We start from the raw sequence: 259 nt of genomic DNA on the forward strand, positions 1-259 counted from the left end.
CCCGGGGGGGCCGCGAGCTGTGGTCGGCCTTCAGCGGCATCTGCAGCCGGTAGTCCTTGGCGCCGTACTCGTCCACCTTGGTGCCGCTCTCCTCCACCTGCTTCCCCGCCGCCGACGGCACCGCCTCCTGCTGCTCCTTCCCGGCACCTTCGTCCTCATCGTCTTCGTCGTCATCGTAATGGCGCTTCTTGGACTTCTTCTTATCTGGGAGCAGAGCGGGAGCGGTGACGGAGCCGCCCCAGGTCCCCCTCCCCGGCCC

General features: G+C 68.7%; 1 protein-coding gene across 1 annotated transcript in view; it reads right to left on the reverse strand.

Moving 5' to 3' along the window:
• Positions 1-218, reverse strand: part of ERCC3 (ERCC excision repair 3, TFIIH core complex helicase subunit) — a 17985-nt gene extending 17767 nt beyond the window's left edge. The window contains exon 1 of the mRNA XM_031056745.1: positions 7-218. Within this exon, the coding sequence (XP_030912605.1) occupies positions 7-40 (34 nt within the window). The 5' untranslated portion in view covers positions 41-218. The remainder of the gene's footprint in view (positions 1-6) is intronic.
• Positions 219-259: the final 41 nt, after the last annotated feature.

The sequence above is a fragment of the Geospiza fortis genome, unplaced genomic scaffold (genome assembly GCF_000277835.1).
Source record: "Geospiza fortis unplaced genomic scaffold, GeoFor_1.0 scaffold112, whole genome shotgun sequence".
Classification (NCBI taxonomy): Eukaryota; Metazoa; Chordata; class Aves; order Passeriformes; family Thraupidae; genus Geospiza; species Geospiza fortis.